Source organism: Aedes albopictus, chromosome 2 (assembly GCF_035046485.1).
Source record: "Aedes albopictus strain Foshan chromosome 2, AalbF5, whole genome shotgun sequence".
NCBI classification, from domain to species: Eukaryota; Metazoa; Arthropoda; class Insecta; order Diptera; family Culicidae; genus Aedes; species Aedes albopictus.
In genome coordinates this window covers 433,515,004-433,536,298 of record NC_085137.1, presented here as the reverse complement: position 1 = coordinate 433,536,298, position 21,295 = coordinate 433,515,004, and the positions used below count along the sequence as shown (strand labels likewise).

The following is a 21,295-nucleotide window of genomic DNA, read 5'->3' as shown; positions in this document are numbered from 1 at the left end:
GCAGAAATCATTGAATAGTTTCTGGACGAATTCTTGGAAGAACTCCTGGATTAATTCCTACGAAAGCACGTGAAAGGCTTCCTAGAAATATGCCTGGATAAACTCCTGAGAAAAATCCCAGAGGAATTCCTGAATAAGATACAAGAGAAATTCGTGAAAGAACTTCTACGGAAAATGCTGGATAAGTTCGTGAGAAAAATCTCAAACACATTCCTGGAGAAATTCTTTGAATAAATCCCGGTGGAATTGCTGGTAAAACTCTTGAAAAAAATTCAAAAGTTATTCCAGACGAGCTCCTATGAAAACTACTTGACGAACACTGAAGGGATTTATAAGAAAAATATTGCTCAGTAAATTTTCTCCTGGAATTCCCAAGAAAATTCTTTGAGTAATTACTCTCGGTTTTACTCCAAAAATGTTTTTACAAATTTCTGCAGGAACTCATATAGTAATTCTGTCATAATTACTCTTGTATTTTTTTCCAACAATTTCTCTGAGTAGTCTTTAAAAACTTTTTAGAAATTATTTAGCAAATTAACCCAGGCGTTCCTCATTAAATCACTTAGGATTCTTTTCTGGAAATTTCTCACTAATTCCTCTGAGAATTTCTCTAAGAATTCATCTAAAAATACCATTACGAATTGCTCTTAAAAAATTTCCAGGACTGCCTCTGGAAATTCCTTGTTAAATTCGTCCAGAACTTGCTAATGAACTACTCCAGAATCTACATAAAGAATTTTCCCAGAAACTTCATCAGAAATTCCAGGAAATACTTTGGAAATAACGGTAGTAGCTTTACAGAGATTTATGTGTCCAGGAATTGCGTTAGGAATTTCTCCAGTTATATCTTTGTGAACTTACTGAAGAATTTTCAAAGATATACCTGAAAATACTTCAGGAAATTCAAAAAAATATTTTCAGAAAATTTCTTCCGAAATTCCTGATCAAATTCTTCAGGAAACTCCTGAATGAATTTCTCCGAAAATTAATTTCTTTGAAATTTTCTCCTGGGATTCCTCTCGGCATTCCTCTAGATACCGGTCTGGGAATTATTCCAGAACTATCTCCAAGTATTTGTCAAGGAATTTATACGAAAATTCCACCAAGAATTGCCATTGGATTTTCTCTAGTCGGAGGTATTACTAAAGTCTTTTATTTTTTTCTTCAGTTGCGAGTTTCTCTTAATAAATTTCTTTCGAAATTCTTCAAAGAATTCCTGGATATATTGGAAGAGTATTTCTTGAATTTATTCGAAGAGGGAATCCTAAAGAAATGACCATTAGAATTCCTGGAAAAATTGACAGGAGAGCTGCCTGAAGAATTTCTAGAGAAATTTCTTTAAGAATAAATAAATGAATTCCAGAAGGAATTTTTTATGGTATTTCCTGGAGAAAATCCAACAGTAATTTCCAGAGAAATTCAACATGAATTCTACCTGATGAAATATCTGGTTCAATTCAAGGAGTAAATCGAGCAGGAAATCCCAGAGAAATTTTTGTAGACATTTTTTGTGGATTTCCTGGAGAAACCTTTGATAAATATTCAGGAATATCCAGGAATATTTCTTGTCTAAATTTCTTGAGCGTTGCCTTAGGAGTCCCCAAAAATATTCTTGAAGGAAACAAAAGAGAAATTCCTGAATTACATCTAAATAAGTTCCTAGAGAAATACCTGGATAAATTTCCGAAGGGATTTCCAACGCAATTTTCGGAGGAATTTCCAGAATTCAATGGAATTCCTAGAGAATTTTCATGAGGAATTTATTGAAAAAAATCTAAAGGACTTCCTGAGAAAATCTCCCAATAAATTGCTAGAAGAATTTCCAGAACAATTCCTAAAGAAATTTCTACTGAATTCCTGGCGGAATTCGAAGAGCAATTTTAGATGAAATCATATACGGGTTCCTTTAAAATCTAGAAGATAAAATCTTATGTTTTGATGAATTTATGGAATAATTTGTAAAGGAATTACTTAAATAGTAAGGAGGAGCTACTGGTAAAATTTCTGCACAAATTTCTGGAGAAACTGGTGGAGGAATTCTTGGGGAAAATCCTGAAGGAATTCTTGATGGAAATTCCTGGAAGATTTTCTGTAAAATTTCTAAAGGAGTTCCTGGCGAAATTCCTGAAAAAAAAATCCGTGAAAATTCTTGAGGGAAATCCTGGAGATACTTCTAAAGGAATCCTAGGGAACGATCCTGGCGGAAAATCTGGATAAAATCTTGGAGGAATTCCTGAGACAACCCTGAGAAATCCTGCAGAACCTTCTGAACGAATTCGAGAATTAATCACTGGAGAAACCCTTGAAAAAGTGCATAGTAAAATTTCTGAGCAGATTTCTGAAGCATTTCCTGGAGGAATTTCTCAACAAAATCTTGACAAGATTCGTAGAAGATAATCCTGGAGTCCTAGAGATAATTTTTTGAAGATTTTCTTTGAAAAATCCGTGCAGAGATCCCGAAAAAATGCAGGACGAATTCCTGGAGAAATTACTGGAGGAGTTTCAGGAAAAAGTTCCGGAGAAAAAAACTGGGGAAAATCTTGATGAGAATCCTGGCTGAATTTCTGTGTGAATTCATGTAGGAGTACCTGAAAAAAATCCCTGATGATCTCTTTAAAGAAACCCCAGGAGGAATTCTAAATAATAATATTTATCAATAATTTTTTTCCACGAATCGAGCTCTGAAGATAACTCCAGAAATTTCTACTTGGATTCATACGGAAATTTTGAAGCATATTGTTCTTGGAATTTCTCCGGAAAAATCTCTAGAAATTACTGAAAAAAATCTCCAGATACACCCCAGGAGTTCTAAAGAACATTCTCTAAGGCATTTCTCATGAAATTTCTTCGAAATCCCTCTGGAAATTACTCTAGGAATCGGTCTGGGAATTGATTCGGACATTTTTTCAGGCATTTCCGCCGGAATCCATCGGAATCAATTGGAAACTACTCCAACATTTTCAGGAATATATTTACAAATTGCTTCGGAAGTTTCTCAAGGAATTCTGAAAGAAATTTTACCATCATTCCCTCAGATAATTTTCTTAGGAATTTTATCAGAAATTTATCTCCAGGAAATACTCCGAGAATGGCAAAAAAATAATTTTGCCTGTATTTGTCCTGGTATGTCTTTTGAAATTCCTAAGGAAATTTCTCTTGAAAATCTTTTGAAAATTCTTTTGGAATCCCATTTGGAATTCCTACTGGAATAACTTCGAGAATTTCCTCATGATTTCTTGGAAAAATACCTGACGAAATAGCTCAAACAGTAATTCATGGAGGAATTCCCAGAGGAATTCCTGAAGGGATTTTCTGTGAAACTCCTGGATAAATTCCGTGATAAATTCCTGCAGGAATTTCTCGAAAAATTCCTGTAGAAACTTGCTGATGAATTTTCGAAGGATTACCCATCGGAATACCCAAAGATACTCCTGGATTGATTTCCAGATGAATTGTTGGATGAATACCAGGATAAATTTCTGAAATGATTCCCAGCATTGCTTTTGCAGGTATCCCTAGAGGAATTCCAGGAGCTATTGTTGGTGAACAGAACGGAATTGCCGGATGAGTTGTTTTTAAGATTTGGAGGAATAAGCAGAGGAATTCTTTGAATTATTTCCTGTAGAATTTCTGGTGAAATTACTGGAGAAACTTCCAGAGGAACCTTCGAATAAATTCGTGGAGGAATTTCAGGACGACATTTCAGGCCTGGAGAAAACTTTTCAAAAGGAAATTTTGAGAAAGAAAAGAACCAGCCAAGGGCTGAAAGTCTCTATAATAAAGCTAAATCAATCAATAAAGTAAATCTTGGAGGATATCCTGGAGAAATAAACAAAAAATCTGATGAAAATTCTGGACTTATGGTTCGAGGAATGCATGTAGTAATTTCAAAAGGAATTACTGATGCAATTTTAAGAAAATGGAAGATTTTTTGAAAAACAATAATGAAAAAAGTATAAAAATTTCTTGGAGAACTCGCCAGCGGAATACTAGCAAGAATTTGCTGAGGAATATCATCCATGAAGGAGTATTGAAGTTGTATTTGAAGGGTTGTTCCAAGTATAAATACTGGAGGAAATAGTGTTGAAATTTCTGACGAAATTCTTATACAAGTTCATTAAAAGTTCTCTGAAGACAATTTTACAGTTATTCCTAATTTTTATCTTAGGTGAGCTCTAGTGAGAATTCCCTTCATCCCCTAGAGGGAATGAACTCTAGAATGAATCCTTGGAGCCTGGTCTGGATGAACTCCCAGAGCAATACCTGAATTTTTCGCTTGAGGAATATATGAGAAAAATAATTTTAAGAATTCCTCAGATAATCCCTGTGAAAATTCGTGAACAAACTTCTGTGGTATTTTTTTTGAGAAATATGTGATACAATTCCCTAAATTCTTCCTGAAAGAGCAATGCTGATAATTTAAGCAAAATTTCTTGCGAAAATGCTGAACGCAATCTTGAAAAAATATATAAGGGAACTCTTAAGGAACTTATGAAGGAAGAATGCAGAAGTTCGTGAAGGGAATTTCAAAAACATTTTTGGAAAAAACTTCTAGAGCGTTTAACAAAGGAGTTCGCGGATTTATTCCTGTTTTAGGACTGCAATTTTCTCGTTAAATATTTCCTTATAAGTGATTCACCCTGTAAAGTACTCTTGTTCGCCTCAGCTGTAAAAAGTGATACATTTGTGACCAGGCATAAAAACTAACCACTTTGCACCGGAGCTTTCCCACCAGCAGCGGCCGCTTCTAAGAACTGACCCCCCATGTAATCGGTCGTTTCACATTTTAGGGCCCATTCCGATCCGATGGAATATAATTAAAGAGAACCTGCTCCTGTCAGGGCCGACCGACAGCAATAATACTTTAATTCATATACGACGACAACGACGAGAACTTATTTAACCGACAACCACTTGGCCTCCTCGTTGGTTGGTGTTGTCGTTCCAACCAACCGACATCATGTTTACAGCAGCACCGGATTCTCTCGATGCTCGAAGGTACAAAACCATGTCGCTTGGTGCGCGAAATTGAGGTTCATATTTTCCGAAAGGATGGGAGTGGTGTTGTCGCTTGCCGGAATAGCAGTCTGCTGAATTATGGGTTTCGACGGTAGGGCGGCGCAAAGCTTCGGGTTCATAAATAATAGTTTCCCGGTGATGATTGTGGTTGTTGGAGTATATATTTTTTGCTATACCGGTTAGTTGGGTACGGAAGGTTCAGCGAAGTGAAAAATTGCTAAGAGCTGAACAATGTTGGAAATGAAGAAATCGAAATGGGATTACGTGAATTGTGAACCACGGTTGATGGTTTTGGCAATAGAATTTATTCTGAGTAATAATTCATGTTCCATGAAGGTTTTATAAAGATCGATTTTTTATTAGTTGATTCATTTTTTCATCTTCACAGAGTTTTAGTTTTATTTTGGTGAGCTCGTTTCATCTAAAATTCCGCATATTTTAGTCGTTTATTTTTCTGAGAAAAGAATTAGTTTCGAATTACTGTACGCATATAGTAAGCATGAGTACATGCTTTAATCTATGTCTGAACCAGTGTTTACTCTTTCTAATTAATGTGCCAAAAATAAACCACCACCGTCATCAAATTTTTCCACCCATAAATCAGAGTTATTACTACTCAACACTCTCGCTTGGCCTTGGATGTTTTATATGATTTCAGGTTTTCCGGTCACAAAAATTCCCCACTCCTCTCCAGCATCGCATCTAATTTTATCCCTTATCCTAATTAAATCGCACGCTTATTACTCGCAGAGTCGCAGCCACATTGGCAAACACCCCGCCATCAAAACTGATTGACATCGGTGCGGTGGCACGGAGCTTACCCGCAAAACCACCGACAAACACTCTGCACAAAGCGCTGTGGTTCAATTTTTACGACTTTTCATTCCCTCGGCAAAATACCAAGCGAAAAGTCCAACCGGAATCCACCGCAAGCTTTCGGCTGGTGCGGCGGAAAACCGTATGATAATTTATGCTCCGACGACATCTCGAAGCACGAATTCCGCCCTCGTTTGTTTTAGGCAACTCGTTATGATTCATATGCGCGGCCTTGTATGGTGTGTGGTGTGGCGAAAGTGCCGCAGAAATTGAGTAATCCGCGAGGCTTTATGGGCGTGGTGGTGAAGGAACGAAATTGGTGCTGTTTTCGTGCTTTTAGAACCATGCTAGAGTTTGGAATTATTACTTTTTGGCCTTGGAGCTTTAGGGTTTGATGTTAGTTAAGCCAGATTCATACAACCATATGTACGGTACAATCTCTATTTTCTGTGACAACTGCCAAATACAACGACCATAGCGATATTTGTGGTGAAATGTATGGAGGAATAGTACCTACATATAATTTTTTGGAACAAATTTGGAAAAACTTCTGAAGAAAATGTAGCAAAGGAGAATTCGAGTAGAATTGTTTAATTCTTCCCCCGCTGAGTGGAATTTGAAAACACGATTTTATAGCACTTTCAATTTGTGTACTTGGTACTAACGTAAGAACAAACACGACAATCACGAAACGTGACGCGAGATAAGACACGACACTTATGGTTCTTATCTTACAATTGTCAAAATAATTAAAAAAATACCTTAATTCCAACCGGTTTCGGGCTCGTTGCAGCCCATCTACAGGACAATGTCCGACTGATTGCGTTGTTCGCGGTTGGGAGAGAGAAAGTGCTACTACTGCTCTGCCGTTCTACGCATAATTGTCCCTTGTTATATGGGAATCCCATACAGTGATAGACATTCGTTTAGCCGAGGCTAAAAAATTTTCAAAAAAGTGTCAGGAAACTCATACAAAAGATTTTATGAAAAAACTTTTTTATCGTAGTGATAGTATATCTAATACTGTTTTACAAAAATGTGATACATCACACTTACATATACACTGAAACAAAAACGAGGGTAAAAATCCTTCAAATGTCATTTTTTGCCTAGACATTCGTTTAGCCGAATTGTACAATTTTTAGAAATCCATAATAAAAACCATCAAATTTCGAAAAATACCCAACAAAGTCATTTTGTGTGGTGATCTGCATTATAGATCAACTTGTAAATCATGAATTAGATCGTTTTTGGAAGTGTTGCCATATTAATTTTGCATGCATCTCATATAAATATGTCATAATATTATAAATATTTCTAAATTGAGATTTAATGTAGTTATTTTAATCGGAAGTGTTTCAAAAGAATCTTATGAAAGTTTCATGACCTAAACAGGTTGAAAATCTACGAAAAACAATGTTTTTAACAGAAAAAAATAACGCAAACCATCAAAAAATCACGTATTTAAGTATTGTTTTGATGAAAAATGATGGTTTCACTTGCATAGATCACAGCGTTTACTACTATTACGTTTTCTTATAGCTCCTAACATCTTCTAGACTGTATGCTGGCTGAAATAACATACATTGAACGGCTCATATTTCGAGAAATGGCACCGAAAGTATTCAAATTTCTAGCATGAACTACTTGTTTCATAATTTAGACATTCTTTTCAAATAAATCATGTTAAAAATGAATGTGGTTCACAACTTAGACTCATTTATAATATATTTGTTCAGATTGAATGAAATAAGCCAATTGTTTGACCATATCTTGCATTTTTGTATGAGCATCTGCTTTTGAATAAACAGGGTACAAAAAATATGACACTTCTTGCAGTTCTTCCACTTTGCAGTCTTCCAACTCATTTAGTAATGCTAGTATCAAACAGGTATACTCGATAGGCATTAGGGCACGTCTTTATTTCAATGCAGGACTGTTTATTTTAGCTTTTATCAATCCCATTTTAAAGTTTAACCAACCAAAAACCAATATTCTTAATTTTTTCATGACATTTTATGCAATAATTTGAACATTTTTAACAATAATTCTGTGCCATATTTTCAAAACTGCTAATCTAGCTTACGTTTGAGTGTTTACAGAAATCATTTTTCTTAAATAAATTTGTTTATCGTCGCTTCTCCTTATCAAGACATTTTTTTATAATATTTCTCTGAATTTCACAAATAAATAAACTTTTAAGGCCAATTATCTTGCTAACACGTCATAAACTAAATGCCTTGGAGTATATCCTCGAAATATACTCACGAAATTGCAAAAAAAATCTATTGAAAACCAATTTTTCATTTACCTCGGCTAAACGAATGTCTAGGCAAAACATGACATTTGAAGGGTTTTTACCCTCGGTTTTGTTTCAGTGTATATGTAAGTTTAATGTATCACATGTTTATAAAACAGTACTAGATATACTATCACTACGATAAAAAAGTTTTATCATAAAATCTTTTGTATGAGTTTCCTGACACTTTTTTTGGTCTCGGCTAAACGAATGTCTATCACTGTATAACATGGGACAATTGGGCGTAGAACGGCAGTGCTGCTGCTGGTGATTCGTGTCGACGAGATCGAATAGACTCGACATGATGGGAGGATCGTCTTCATTGGAACAACGCAATCAGTCGGACATTGTCCTGTAGATGGGCTGCAACGAGTCCGAAACCGGTTGGAATTAAGGTATTTTTTTAATTATTTTGACAATTGTAAGAACCATAAGTGTCGTGGCGTATCTCGCGTCGCGTTTCGTGATTGACGATTTTATAGCTTCAGCTTTTTTCAACATTTTTCAATTATTATGCTTTGAGGTTTCTAAAAAAAAAATAAAGAAGGATTTAAAGAGAATCCTCCCAGAATTCTAGGGAATATCCTTTCAGAAACGTAAGACAACCCCTTTTATAATTCTGGGTAATCGTTTTTAGGATTGTGATAGAATTAATTTCACGATTCCGAAAGAATAATTCTTAGGATTGGCCAAAAATCTCTTTCTATACGAGAATCATAGCTCTGTGAGAGTGTTTTTAATAGAGCTTGAGCAATCCTACTTAAAATTACAGCAGATTCTGAAGAATTTATCTAAAGGTTCTAAGAAATCCCTGTCGTGATTATGGAGTATCCCAAGTAACATTTTAAGTTTTGTTTGATTCTATAAGAGATCTTCATGAACAATTTTATAAAATTTGCAAAAAAAAAACTGATTTATACTTCAAAACCTCCTAGTAATTTCTTGAAGAGCATCTTCCAGCTGAGTGGACCAATCTAGTAGCAATGAAACTGTTTTAAAACCTAGATGAAAAAATTTCCATACTCGAAAAGAGGTTATGATGATTGTTGTTGTTTTTATTTCAACAAAAACTATGACAGCTCAAGATGAAGAGATACTTCTTCAACGGCACGTAAAATTCAGGAGGAAACATCATTCATCAAGTAGAAAGCGACCACTTTAAGCTTATATTTTAGTAGTTATTGTTGTTCGGATTCGCGACAAACACTATACGCGGTGAACTGGGTTCGAAACGAAAAGATCGCGTTTTATTGCTCACTGTTTTATTATAATGAATAACACGGTAGATGCGATTTGGTTGGGGTTGTATTTCAGACTAACTTTAATTTGATTTCTGGCTATCTTATATGTAGGTATAGAACATTCAGGTAGAAAACGAATATTACCGAGCTTAAGGCCTTTTCGGCTGATCGTGGCTAACCTACTGATACGAGTGATAAGGAGATGGGAGAAATAATGTGCGAAAAAAGGGCAACTACTGCTGGACACTGAGTGACCATTAGGGTGATTCAAATTACTAGATACCTAACAATTGTTTTGCTAGGATTATGCGCATTCAATTTTACTGAGATAATTGGGGTTTCAGAAATATACAGTTAAAGCGCTTCGCAAATGGTGAATATTATCTTCTAAAACTAAAATCTAAACCACTAAAATTCAGCTGAGAGAGATTATTTATGTGATTATGTTATGGAAATGACGGCAAACTATCAACCCATTGCTAATTTGAATAAAATTAATTATTTTCCATTCTTGTTATCTAATTCTTCAATATGGCGACGACCATAATTAGGAAACGTTCATAAATGACGTAGATTTTTCCCATACCTAATACATGGCTCGTCAAACAATCTCAGAATCCTCCCTCCCCTCTTTAAAGCTACGTCATTCATGTACGCTCCCGAAAATAAAACGAAAGCAAGTTTACTTTTATGATGACCGCAAATAAACCTAGCACTGTCAGAGTTTCTGCTTTTCCACCAATAGATGTCGTTACTATTTGAACGGATCGCCATCTGTTGAGAGTTTAAACAGTTTTATTGTGGTAATAATGGATGCCAGAAGGAATACATATCGGAGAGTATTGTTTGCTCTTAAAATCTAGCTTTATGGATATCTTCAAGTACACTATGTTTCATAACTATAGATCCAAACTATATTTTTGGATACTCGGATATGTAGAATGAATTCGAATCATATTGTTCTACTGTATGATATATTATTTAGAGTAGACATGAGACAAATAATATTTCGATATTACATGTGTTCTCTGAATCTGATAAATAATCTTATGTAAATTCCCTTGTTTCATAACAATAGATCCAAGCAAGAATTCATTCTAGTTAATTTAACCTGCACAAAATATTCAATATATCAATAATGAGTAGTCTCTCTTTTGTTCTTAATAAGCTCAAACAGCCTATCCGGGATACTTTTAATTAACTTTAAATGGATTTTATTCCACGTTCAAACAACTACACGGTTTAGATTTGGAAAGCATCCGTTCGGCTTATTTTATTTACACACTGCTTTTATAATCAATCCTAGAAATTCTCAATTGGGTTCTGGTCAGGGTAAGAAGCTGACCATTCTTTAATCTGAATAAGTTTTTCACGAAACTAAGCCATAGTTGCTTGAACCGTGTGAACAAGTGTATTCATGATCTTGTTACAACGCTGTTTAATTTGTATAACGGCGTTGCTGCAAGAAACGAAAGTATATATTTTTCAGGTTCAGAAGCTCGGCACATCCCTGAATGCCCGTCCATTCGAGTCGACAGAACCTTCTCCATACCATCATGCCGCCACCCCCGAGAGATTCCTTGAGAAGTAACGTGGTTATTTTCGTAAATCTGTCCAGTACGAAAAAAAGCCATTCGGTTGTATCGACCGACTGAACTTCTTTTCGACCTAAAAGGTCTCCCAAAGTATCAAATATGTCTTGAGAAGCCAATCAAATAAATGTTTAAACAAATAACAGATGATTCGCCGTATGTTGAAGGATCATCCTATCTCGATATATCGTGGTGAGCAGAATTAACTGTAATTTGTTGAAGAATTTAGAGATCGAAATCAAAAACCAATTTTTGAACTTTCGTAACTAGGAAAAAAACCTTCACCAAACAGATATAATTTCACCTTCTCAGAATTATTTGCACCTTCGAAACCAGGCACAGTAACCTGTAAAATTAGTATATTGAAAAATCGAGAGAAAACCTAGAACAAAAACCATTGGGATCGAATAAAGACAGGGAGATAAAGTGATTTTTACCTTCAAAGAACTGTAATCAGTTTTGTACCTTTTAATTCCGTTCCCCTATGCTGCCCTATAGAGGGCAGAATTAAAATTGAATACACTCATTCGAAGAGGGTATTCTTCATAGAAGGTTCGAAAAGTCGGTACAAAATGATATTTACCTGTAGAACATCAAGATGTGGTGTCAACTGTAGTACCTATTTTACTTTAATCTCAACGCATGTTATCACAATCAAATCCTGAGCACAAATTCTTATAATGGCTCAAAATTTGAGAGCTCATTACATTTTTCACGTTGATAGTGTGGGCATTCTATCAGGACTCTATAAATTGTCAAACGCGGAACGTCTCGTCTAGTGTTACCTAGTTTTTTCTTAAACTGGTTCTAACTTTTTAGCGAGTTGATTGCGATCCTTATTCCGTTTTATGCGAATAGACAGCTTCCTCGTGTTTTCATTCTGCCGTATTGAATTGGATCTTAAAAGAAAATTACAACGGCACGATGAAATCTACTAACACGACGAGAAATTTAAACACCTGTCTTGTTGTGTCTTTCTTATTTCAACTTCAGATATATATTTTGCACACAGAATATTATAAATTGAAGTTTACACGTAACAATACGTCAAACGACGAAATAAACCTGAGCACAGAACCAAAACAACGCGTTGATTAGGCACAACGAATGACTTACATGTATTGGATCTATAGTCATGAAACAAAGGGATTTCAGTTTTTTTTTAAATTTATCTGTATACACACATGTGCATGAATAAAATTATATGGTAGTATGTGTAAGGCACATGGGTAATCATAATGGCGTAGTGCATTAAATAATCAGTTGCACTTTGAATAAATAGCAAATAAATATTTGATAGATCTATAGTTATGGAACAGATTGTATACTTTAAAACTTTTAATCAATGGTTTTCATAAAAGTAATCATGAAACTGGTAGTTTTAATTATTGCTGTAGTAAAACCCCAATTAAAATTAAATAAACACAATCAGCAATCAAACTGTAACTTGGGATATCCACTCATAATTCTGGGATGTTTTCTATCACTGGATTGAAAACACCCATCTCACCCCCGTCGACATTTCTGGGAAACTCCCCTTTCCCCTTATTCTGAGGGAACCCTTTTTAGAATTCTGAGGGAATCTTTCGCAAGATTTTTGGATAATTGGTCATAGGAATCAGTTTTATTCCCTATCAAGATTCTGGGATAATCTCTGTCAGTATACTGGAAGAATCCTTTGATTTGATGGGATCCATATCTGGATTTAGGAAACTTGCTTCCAGGGTTGTACTGCAATCCATTTCAGAATTCTACGAAAATCCCGTTATGGATCCTCCTATGTTTTTGCGAGAATACATTTCAAGATTTTGCCATAATCCCTCACATGATTGAAGTTCATCACTGTTTCCTTCTCCAGAATCTTTAAAATTTAAAAAAAAATAAATAAATACCGGAAACACCAATTGTTATTATGGAGTATAGCCACTCATATATTGCTGGGATGATATCACTTAGCATTAAAAAAAAACATCTAAGATTTTTGTGAAAATGCCTATCAGGATTCAGAGGAAATCCTTTCCTGCATTCTGAGAGTCGTCCTCCGAAAATTCTGATGAAATCCCTCTTAGAATTCTTTCTCATGATTCAAGGAGAATCGTACTTTTGGAGCGAAAGAATCTGTTAAATTAACTATCAAGATTCTGGAATAATTCTTCTCAGCATTCTGGAGGAATCCTTTGATTCTATGGAATCGTTTTTATTTAGAAAGATTTGCTTCCAGGATTCTGGAGAAATCCATTTCAGAATTCTACGAAAATCTCATTCTGGATTCTAGAAAACCATGCCAAAATTTTATGAGAATCGTCTTCTAAATTCTAGGTGAATTCCTCTAAGAACTCTGGAAGAACCCCACTAGCGTTGATCAATAGATCCCACCAATGTTTCCGCGAGAACACCTTTCAAGATTCCACAAGAACCCGTCACACGATTTTGGGTTAATCATTTTCAGGATTCCAGCGTTTCTCTCTTAATTTTCTAGGGAACTCCTTTCAGGATTCTGGTAGAACCCCTGTTAGAGTGCTGGGAGTTTCCTTCTTAAGATTTTGGAAGAATTCCTCTCCTGACTCTGGAGGAATCCATCACTATTTGGGAATATTGTCCATGAAAAATCTAGGGTAATCTCTCTCAGGATCTCATCTGAGAAATGGCTCTCAGAATTTATGGGGAATAGTCCTAAAGATTTTGAGAAAATTTCTCTCAGGGATTTGTAGGAATCTCGGTTTTCAGAGTGAATCGCTCTCAGAACTTTAAGGAGTCCTTCCCATAATTCCGAAAGAATCTCTCTCAGGATGCTGTGGAAGTCTTTTCTGTAAGTATTCCTTTCATGATATTTGAAAAACCTCTGATGTAAGAGTCCCTCTCAGCAACAATTCTCGAAATCTAAAAAAATCCTTCTCATGATTCTGGATGAATCCTTGTTTGGATTCTGAAAGATTGTGAATTGATTGATTGTGAAGAACCTCCTCAGAATTCTGAGGAAAATAATTTCAAAATGCTACGAAAATCCCTGTATAGCGTAAACCATCTCATAAGCCGTAAGTAATCTCATGATTCAGAAAGAATCCCTGTCATGATTATTGGAGAATTCCTCTGATAGTTTTGAGGCATCTTTCACAAGATTATGTGAGATTTTTTTCTCAAAAATCATGGATAAGGTCTTACAGGATTCTGGACAGAAACCTTCGCTTAAGGTTGACGGTATCGCACAAAGCATTAAGTGTTACTTGATATTATTGCATAACTTTCAATAATTATCCAGAGAACCTGATTTGTCCCAAGTGAATAATTCTGTAATGGACTATCACTGCCACTTAGGGGGGAAAGCGGTGGGTTCACGTAACGGTAGATTGTGGCTATATTTGAAGTTGTATTTGAAAAGTCAAGGGGCCCAACCCTAAAATGAAATTGAAGCATTTTTGTAGAACATTTTGTATTTACAGAAAAAAAAATCATTTAGGGGTGCTTCCAACGCAATTTTTGATAAAAATGAGGATTTTCCATTGAAATTACTGAAAACATTTTTTCAATAGGGTAGCGAACCACTTAGGCAGTGGCCGGTATTTTGGGCACTCTTCACTATAACTCAGACAAATCAATTGACTTGAAATTTTGTGCACGGCTAGACACTATGCGTATCTCATCACTTTCCTTAAATTATGTCAATTGGTTCAGAGTTGGCTGAGTTATAGCAGAAAAGTGCCCAAAATAGGACCCCTGCCGAGATCTTGCTTATAGAAGTTGTTATATTACGCTTTAAGGGAATGAACAATGTATCAAATGTTTGCAAACTTTGCATATTAGCCCTTGGTATACTCTTAACTATGAATATTGAAGTTGTTCAGATTTGGGACTATGCTAAAATCAAGATAGTTGATTATTGCTTGTACACAATTGAAATATTATTGTATAAGGAGTAGATTCGAACCGAGATTTCAAATGAAACCAGAAAAAAATGACAGGTGCTGTTCAAAAATAAAAGAATAATTTATTCACTAACTACTGTGATGATTTTATGTTATTTTATTGAAAACAATATGTACACTACCGATCAAAAGTTTGGGGTCACTTCTGAGGCCCATATTTCCGCCAATTTGTGTCTGATCTCATTCAAAATAGAACAAGTCAAGGAAACTTTGAACATGATTTAGGAGGATTTTTTACAAAAACGTTTGTATGGAAACTTAAACTTAAGTTTTTTTTACTAGTTTATTTATTTGGTAGGCTCAGGCGGGTGTAACACTTACGGAGCCGATTTTTCGTTTTTTTTTATACAATAATATATCTGCCTGCATCATTTCTGGCTCCTGCAGACGCTAATGCTAACTTCCCCGACTCAGTTCCACCGTTTTCGAAGCTACGCCCTCAGACCCCGCCTACCTTCGAAAGCGTTTTATGATACAGATTTTTCTAGAAAGCATTAAATATTAAGTTATTTTCAATAAATTTGATGGAAACTTTATAAACAGCTACTTGAACGTTGAATAATTTAGGAAAATAAGTACATTTCCACACATGTTTTAGAACAATAAAAAACAGAAAAAAAACCATCACAAAGTAAAGCCTGTATCCGCAATAATCGGGACACAGAAGTACGTCAGTAGCTCTGTAATGAATCGGTAAAATTGGCCAAATAATTGACTGAGAACTCTTTGGTGTATGCTTATTATTTGTGTCAAATTTCATAAAAATCGATGCATTACTTTCAACTGTGGATGAAAAACAAACAGACGTGGTTTTAAGCATTTTGTACAATCATAACCAATTTTCATTCGCAAAGTAGATGGTTCTTTTACGCTACAGTTCAAAGTTCTGTGATGATAATTATGAAATTTCGTTAACAGTTATGATACTTATAGAGACACTCTCTTGCAAAATTTCATTAACTTTGATCAATTGGTTTGACAGCTACTGGTGTTGATAGGGGTGAGTGTTAGTGAAAATTTTTGGTGTTTTTATGTGCGGTTTTTGCCTATTAATAACTTTTGTTTTTATCTGCCAATTTACATGAAATTTTCACAGAAGTTAGTTTGTTTTGTGTATTTTATGCCTGCTTGATGATTATTGGTAAAGTACTTTCAATGGTACAATCTGAACAATAAAGGGTGCTGACTAATTGCTGTCTGAGAGGCTTAAATCACGTTCAGTCCCAAAACATGTTTCGACTTTTTGAAATTTTGCCCATACAACAAATGTAGATTGAGAGGTTTGTGTTCAAAATTTCAGCCATTTCCTTTGCCAAATTCAAAAGTTACAGCGCTGACAAGCAAAACTTGGGGCTGTACAAAATTCAATGGCGCACATTTTACTCTTTCGTTGTTACAGCAAAAAGTACTGCATCGGTTTACATGCAATTTTGTAGGTGAAATGAACACATCTTGAAATGTTATTAGACATAATTTGAGCAATTTTAATGTCTCTATTGCAGAGTTACAGCTGTGTTTCTGTGTCCCGAATATTGCGGATACAGGCTTGAGTACATTTTTATTAGTTTCTGTTGAAATCTAGGGCTCTTGGTGTCTGCTTTACCCTCCAACATGGCGATACTGAAAAATCAGTATCGATACAGATTTTTGAAAATATAATCTGGCATCTCTGGTCAAGAGTAACATAAACTGAAGAGTATTGGTTCCCTTATTAAGCATGTGGCTCCATTTTTATCCTACGAAAAACAAAGGATTGAAGCGTTGTTTGTTTTGCTTCATATTTTTATATTTTTTGTTAGAAGTGAGCACGCATGAAAATAAAAAAAAAGAAATCAATCGGTGCCGTAATGGCTTGTTTTCGAATAGGATGAGTATGGGAGCATGAGATTACTGATGGCTTACATACCCTATACAGTTTACTAGCGATAAATTCCACACACTCAAAATAATTTAGTTGCGAAGATTAAGAATTAATTTCTGATGATGAATATTCACATATAAATCCGAATTGGAGCTAGTATGGGTAATAAGTGTGAGTTCATTAAATAATCTGCTGAGCAATGTACAAAAGAATTTTTCGAAAAGGTCTAGCATCTGCATCCGCTGAAATTTTAGCCTGAAAATCGTGAGATAAATTAAATAATCAAGGATGTTTGACATTAAAATATAGGAAAACTGTTGAAATTTATGATACCCATGATAATCCTTATGATCCATTTGTTAAAAAACAACACAATTTCCTTCTATTATTTTTGGAAAATAAAACCACTATTTAACTGAAATTATATTTGTTGTATTTTTTTTATTACGATAAAATTAACTTTTTGTAATTATTGTCGTTTAAGTATTATACATAGACATCCTCTTATTATAGCACAAAAACAGTTATTCAAATTAGTTTCAGGTGAAATGGTGTTACAGCTGAATTTCAGCAGAACCTATAATACAGTTTCTTACCGATTTTGGCAACACCCGTTTTTGTCTACTCCCGATTTTGGCAACACCCGTTTTTGGCAACATTTCCTTCTCGATTTTGGCAACACCCGTTTTTGGCAACAATTTCTTACCGATTTTGGCAACACCCGATTTTGGCAACAATTTTTTACCGATTTTGGCAACAAAAAATTTTGACCAAAAATTTTTACCGAAAAATCGTTTGTATTTGTAAATGTAGTGTTATTTTATCCTTACTTTTCTTTAAAAAATCAAAATTCGTTAAATTTTCCAAAATCGACAATTTTACAAATCATGACGTAATTTATGAACGTCACCTACATGGATCGTTTTATAGCTTGTGAATAGTCCATATTTATAATATAAGCCAATTTGACGCATAAAAGTTGAAAATTATACACAATTTTTTTTACCGATTTTGGCAACACCCCAATTTGGCAACATTAAATTCACCTCGTGTTGCCAAAATCGGTAAGAAACTGTAGTTCCAATAGATACTCCAAAATTCGCCATTCTAAGAAATGGCCATGCAAAAAGTTGTTGCCTTAATCTCACGTGTCGTTATTTTTTATGGATTTGCTGTACAATATGGTCATACGTTTTATGAGAAAGTGTCCCGTTAATATTTCTGTTCTGCTGAACGGAGCCTAATCCTACATAGTGAATTAAGTAAATGAACGTATCAATATCTGTCAATTTTAATTGAAGATGGGATGGGATTGGACACGTTACTTGGCTATTACCAACTATTCTATGAGGATTAGATAAAGAAATTAAAGGGAAAGAACATCCAAAAACTGACGCACAACAATGCAAAAATTCTTAACACCAAAACAAACCCAATGTACACCCACTCTGTCCACGCCGGCCACCTTGCAGACCAGGAACGCCACGCCGCCCAGCTGGACGGTGGTATTGTGTGCCATCACCTGGAAAAAGTGAGAGAAAATGAGAGTAAAATTAGTATTTTATGGCTACAAAATAGATCGTTAATTTATGTATAACGTAATAAGAAGGAAACCTCAATTCTTTAAAAACAAGATAATTCAAATGATTATTATCTTATTCTTTGTTTCTATAACGAAAGCATGTATCGGAAATTAAATCGAGATACCCTCAGTATGGTCTTACTGACTATAGTCTATAGCTATAGCTGCGGGGTAGTATGGTTATGTATAGAATATCCCATTTCTCACAAAGGTAATCCTTTGTACACATATTCTTTAATAAAAACCAACGAGGAAGACATGCCCTCATACGAGGCTGTCTTTTTTTTACAATACAAAAAAAAACAGAACTTGTACAATATTCAGTGCACCATCAGCATTTTGTCATGACGCGTTTTTCTTCCGCTTATCTTAATCACTCTGTGTGTTGCTACAGTTTAATTCTCACTGGCATGCAGTAGGTACCAGCTGCTGCAACAACTTGACATCTTCCGGATATTTTCGTCGTCTGCATGGCTGGCTGGTTGGCTGTCTGGCTGCTTTTCGGTGCAAAGAAGTGCAGCCGCGTCCTAAGCTGTTCTGGAACTGAACTGTAATAGTGCTGCTGGAGCTGTAATGCTCCCCTATGCAGGATGATGACATTTTCCGTGTCTTCAGCGAACCGCGAACTTTTGTTACCAGCGCGGTGTCGTTGTTGTCGTCGTCTTCGGAAGGGCTGAACTCAACTGCAGCAGCGTGTGTCATTACCATTTGTGCAAGAGTGTGGTGTGAAGCCTTGAGCCGGGTTTCAAGTCTTGCACCGGGCTATTAGTAAGCATAATACAGGGGATGGCCAAAATGTTTGGGATAGGTAACTTTTTTTTCTCTCACAAAAAAGTTCAACATGCTATAACTTTTCATAGAGTGCATCAAAAAATCTCAAATTTTGACTGTTTGTCAACCTATTATATGTGCATCATTGGTACAAATTTGGGCTCGATTGATCAATGTTTCGCAAAGTTAGAACCGTTCGGGTAAAACACTATTTTTTAGATAACTCATTTTTGAGCTGTCATATCTCGGAAACCAGTGAACCGAATTGAATGAAATTTTGAACGTACACTAACAATGTGTAAATGCTTCACAAACTATTAAAACATAGGTACTTTTTAAACGTTGAAAAAAGTTATCATGGATTGACACTTTTTGATTTTTTCTCGAAAAAATGTTATTTTTTTACATCAATGTCAATAAATTTTAGTGTTGATATCCAAAGATTTTCCACTTCTGTTCTCAAGTTATCTCTAATTAGATATATTAGAGCCTATTTAGATTGAAGGAAGAACACATTTAGTAATTTTTGTGTGGCATTGTAAATTTGGCTTATTTTCCTCTATATGGGTAAAAATTTCAACCCGGTATAACTTAACTCGCCGTCAGAAAATATTACATTTTATAACGTCGTATTAAGTATCATTATATCGTTGATGAACGTTAAAAAAATCATTCAATTCGGTTCATTGGTTTCCGAGATATGACAGTTCAAAAATTAGTTGTCTCAATAATAGTCTTTTACACGAACGGTTCTAACTTCGCGAAAAATTATTCAATCGAGCCCAAATTTGTTCCAATGATGCAAATATAATAGGTTGACAAACAGTCAAAATTTGAGATTTTTTGATGCACTTTATGAAAAGTTACAGCATGTTGAATTTTTTTGTGGGAGAAAAAAAATTGCCTATCCCAATCATTTTGGCCATCCCCTGTATTTGCGTGTGTGAAAAGGGGTGTTAGAAAACATGGGGCATTCCTTTTTAAACTGGGGTTATCAATGCATGAGGCTTCAGCTAATAAGCCATGTTAAAGAAGATTAACAATGTAATGGAGCAATTCCATGCCCTTTAATCCTAATTGAAAATTTTAAAAGAACGCTAGGGAAATAAGTGGCATCCTTTAAAAAAAAACTTAAATAATAGCCCATGAGGCAGCCCTCATAGCCCAAACGATAAAACATGTAAGTGTATAGAGAACAGCTGAGAAGCAGGCTCTTTTCCAGTTGGGGCGATATTCCAAGAAGTAAGACTAAGGCAATTTAAGGAACAAATGCTGCTGTTGACGGCTTCCATCGTCGTTGTCGTCGTGTGTTTTTCACTTTCATCCCCTTCCTCACAGTTAGTAGGTACAAGTTGTCGGCGTCGAATTGGAAACTGCCAAGGCGACACCAGATGCAGTAGCTGAGTAAACCCCCTTCTTCGACTCGTTTGTCCCCGAGCGAAAGAGGCAGAAAGTTTTTCAATTTTGAAAATTGCTCTTAAACATTACCCAACCGTTTCCACCATCATCGTCGCATGGTAGCTACCTAGCTACTTCCCTGTAGCGTTTCGCTTCAGGTCGATTCGTCATTCGAAGACGCTTTTCCTCGGTAACTCGTCACTTCTGCTGTTTGCAAGCAATTTCACGGATCATGCCCATGGTATCACGATGCACATGTTGTTTCGCTGGAAATTCAAACTTCTGCTCGCTGCAACTTGAAAGCTATTCTTTCACAAAATGCTCGTATCATCTCATGTCTTCCAACTTATGTAACGCCCCATTCGAACCACAATAACCAAGACCCACATAATCCCACGAGAAAATAATTGCCACCGAACAGGCCATTACAGCCCCCAAATAAATCGATCGGTCATTTTTCACTTCCTTGCGAATATGGCCACGTGGTGTGGCGTCGTGGTTTCGCCAGTCGGCGAACAGCTAATAAATGAGGTCCCATTTCATATTGTGTCCGCCGAAGGAGGAGGCTAGGCAGACACGACCGCTAGGCCTCCCGTACATAGTTCTCATGCTTCGGGTTGACCAAGGTCAGTCGAATACTCAACCACAACAGCGGCACTCCCATCCATAGTGGGCGTTGTTGTTGGTTGGTTTCCGAATGAAGACGCTGATGGAGAGTGGTTTTCAGAAATGGGCTTGTAACTCACGCGATGGATGGGTTTTTGGCAAAAAGAGGCAAAGTAGCTGAAGCAAT

General features: G+C 35.7%; 1 protein-coding gene across 2 annotated transcripts in view; it reads right to left on the bottom strand.

Annotated features, from left to right (window-relative positions):
* LOC115256196 (zwei Ig domain protein zig-8-like) overlaps window positions 1-21,295 on the bottom strand; it is a 715,781-nt gene that overhangs the window by 460,744 nt on the left and 233,742 nt on the right. Inside the window, exon 3 of one of the 2 annotated variants that reach the window (XM_062853649.1) lies at window positions 18,184-18,273. In XM_062853649.1, coding sequence (XP_062709633.1) covers window positions 18,184-18,273 — 90 coding nt within the window. The remainder of the gene's footprint in view (window positions 1-18,183; window positions 18,274-21,295) is intronic. The other variant, XM_062853650.1, reaches the window with a different exon arrangement.